The 2985-nt window shown below is 34.7% G+C and overlaps 1 protein-coding gene across 1 annotated transcript; it reads left to right on the forward strand.

Moving 5' to 3' along the window:
• Window positions 1–224: 224 nt before the first annotated feature.
• LOC117119332 (sialidase-3-like) lies at window positions 225–2922 on the forward strand (the record flags this gene model as incomplete). Its single annotated transcript, XM_033264120.1, is given in 3 exon segments — window positions 225–413; window positions 1714–1949; window positions 2525–2922. Coding segments are annotated over 3 exon segments (532 nt in total), but the record flags the coding sequence as incomplete, so codon positions are not given.
• Between the last annotated feature and the right edge of the window lie 63 nt (window positions 2923–2985).

A 2985-nucleotide genomic window follows, 5' to 3' on the forward strand; every position in this document is an offset into this window, starting at 1 on the left:
TTAAACTTTATGGAGATTACCTACCCCGACCACTTTGTGAGCAAAAATACTTTCCTGATATTGAAGGGGTCCCAATGGGCTTGTTGTTATGCCACTGTTTTTGTTGTGCAAGCTGTGATTGCAGGTATGCAATAATTGTTTGATTCTGGTTAACACAAAAAAAATTCTACAGAAAGCAAATAAAATTATACCAAGGTAACACAATTACTATTTGTTATTTCCAGAATTCCAGCGCTGCTATTCCACGAAAATAATTTCTTGGCATTTTGTGAGAAACGACTTAACGGAACGAAAGACTATGGACCAATGAACATGGTGTTGCGAAGGGGATGTTTAAGTGATGAGGGTATTAATTGGGAACCTGAGGTTAAATTGTACCCTGAAAACGACTCTAAAGATACCGATAAAAAGAGGTTTGGATTTGGTTTACAGACATACATTTAGTGTATTGTACAGAGGCGTAACCAGTGGCGGCACCAGCTAGGTACAGGGGCTTAAATCCACCCACCGGACAGGTCAAGCCCCCCCCCCCCCCCTTCAGACAGAGCTCATCAGGCAGTCAGACCATAAAAAATATATAGAGTGCTTTCTTTGAAGGCAGCTCAAAATATATATATATTTAAATTCTTAATACAGGTAGTCTATGTTAGGGACGTTTAATGTCCTCCAATCTAAAGCAATAATTGTTGTTTTTTGGTACATTCTGTAGAGTTTAATTATCATTTGAAGAGGTCAGCCATCAACCAACTTCTAGATTCCATCAAAATAATATTCAATTCAATTTGATAAGCCACTGTACCATATAATACTAGTTTATTTCAAGTTTTTGATGGAGGGGTGAGGGGAAGAATAAAGTTCTTGTGTATTGCTTTAATATTTATCCAATAATGTTTTCAAGCAATAAGGCACAATTACATGATCATTACTACATGTATGCAAAATTTCATAACCAACAGGTGTTTGGAAATTTAGATTTGCTTGTTTACAAACTTTTGACAAATTGGATGACATCATTGTCAGAGACACACAGTGGATGACTACATAGGTTTCTTTGCTTTAAAGCATAGGAACCAATAACATAGATCACTGTTGCAAGTAGCATACTACTCCCAATGGTAGCCCAAGCAGGCCCGTAGCCAGGTCCTTCCAAGGGGGGTTTTCTGGGCGTGAGGTCCACGGTCGAAGGCCAGCTGGGGTCGGCAAAACCCCCAAAGGATTTTTGTGCTTTATGGGTCTAAATAATGCTATAAAAGTAGATATGTTTGAAAACACATGTGTCTGGGTGGGATTAGTTGGGTTGGAGGACTTATTTGGGAAATTTGAAGAGGGGGATTCGCCATAAAAGAGGGGGGTTTGCTTGAAAAGGGGGGTTCTCCCGAACCATAAACGCTCCTTCCCCCCCTACGGGCCTGCCAAGATTCCCAAGCACCAATGGTTTTTTTTACCACTGTCTCGCTTTTTTTTGTTTTATTTTTCTCTTTGTAATTTTTATGTGTACCTGAATAAATAAATATAAATACAAATACTTAATTGGTAAATTTAAAGTATGTACTATTGGAAAGATGGAAGAAAACAACAATAGCATTAGCTACATTACCAAGATGTTTTCTACTTAAGGAAAAGTAAAACAAAAACTATTCTTATGTTTGTAAATGTTATCATTATTTGATATATGTAAACTTGTAAAATGTTTCCTTTGTTTATCTACTCAAGACCAATGAATCCTGTTCCTATTGATGTTGGGAAAAACCACATCATCTTGATGTTTAATACCTATCCGGAAAACACTCCATCATCAGTTATGCAACAGAGCAATACACGTCTGTGGCAGATACGAATAAAACACAGCTATGATGGAGGAAAGACTTGGTCTATCTCTCAACAGCTTCCAGTTGATCACATATTTTCAGATTCCAAGAAGAGGCCTATTCCATCTTACTGTGCTGTTGGTACGTTACCTCCTGGGAGAATTCAAGATTAAAAATGTTATTCAATTTAATTTATTTTTAATTCAAATGCCATTAAGAACCAAGATCTGCTTCAAATTAATAAAAATTACTTTTACATTTTTAATAAAAAGAAATAAAAATATAAATTATTCATACGGCTGCGGAGCTGACGACCATTTTCCAAACGCTACGATTTATGGCAAGTGCGACAATTTTATCTGGCTGCAGAAGTCCCTAATAATTAAAACAAAGCAATGTTCAAACAATTGATAATGAATTGAGTGGGTAATGTTGCTTGGGTGAGATGTAAAATTCAGTTGTTTAGAATATTCTGGAGGAGTATAGGAAAAAATCGAGGAGAGATAGAAAACAAAAGGGAAACAGGTCTTCATTTTCAAATAAATTTTTGTAAGGACTTTGATTTCTTAAGATTAAATGATTTCTTTTAAAAAACACCTTTAACAAGCTTTGTCAGTGTGGTTATGCCCTCTGTCCTGCATGAAATAGCACTACATAATTTCAGCAATGTATTTATGTTAAGAATCTATTAAAAATTATTTTATTTGTTATCACAGGGCCTGGACATAGTATCAAATTGGAATCTGGAAGATTGGTTGTTACTGGAAATATTGCCTGGCCAAAGTCAGTAGGAGAAAGTAAGCGTTTTAATGGTTGGAACTAAAGAATGATTGGCAGTCAATGAAAGTAAAATTAAAATTAATAGTCAATGAAAGTAAAACTAAAGAAGTAATCTTCAATTCACTGAACTTCATAGTGTTCAATGTCTTGTCAATAAGGCCTGTAGATTTTTATAATTGATGGTATATAAAGAAACAAGTACAAGCAATAATGAAAGATAAGAATCATTATTTAGTTGGTTAAGATCTGGTAGACATTTCATTGATGTTCTATGTAATGAATAACCTTTGAGCAATTAACAAATAAACTATGAATGAATTTGTAAGTATAATAAAAAAAAAACTATTACAACTATTACAATTCTAAATACATTAAGCCTGATCATTTTTAGTTAAAG

Source organism: Anneissia japonica, unplaced genomic scaffold (genome assembly GCF_011630105.1).
Source record: "Anneissia japonica isolate Jap-2015-1 unplaced genomic scaffold, ASM1163010v1 scaffold183239_len2989_cov177, whole genome shotgun sequence".
Classification (NCBI taxonomy): domain Eukaryota; kingdom Metazoa; phylum Echinodermata; class Crinoidea; order Comatulida; family Comatulidae; genus Anneissia; species Anneissia japonica.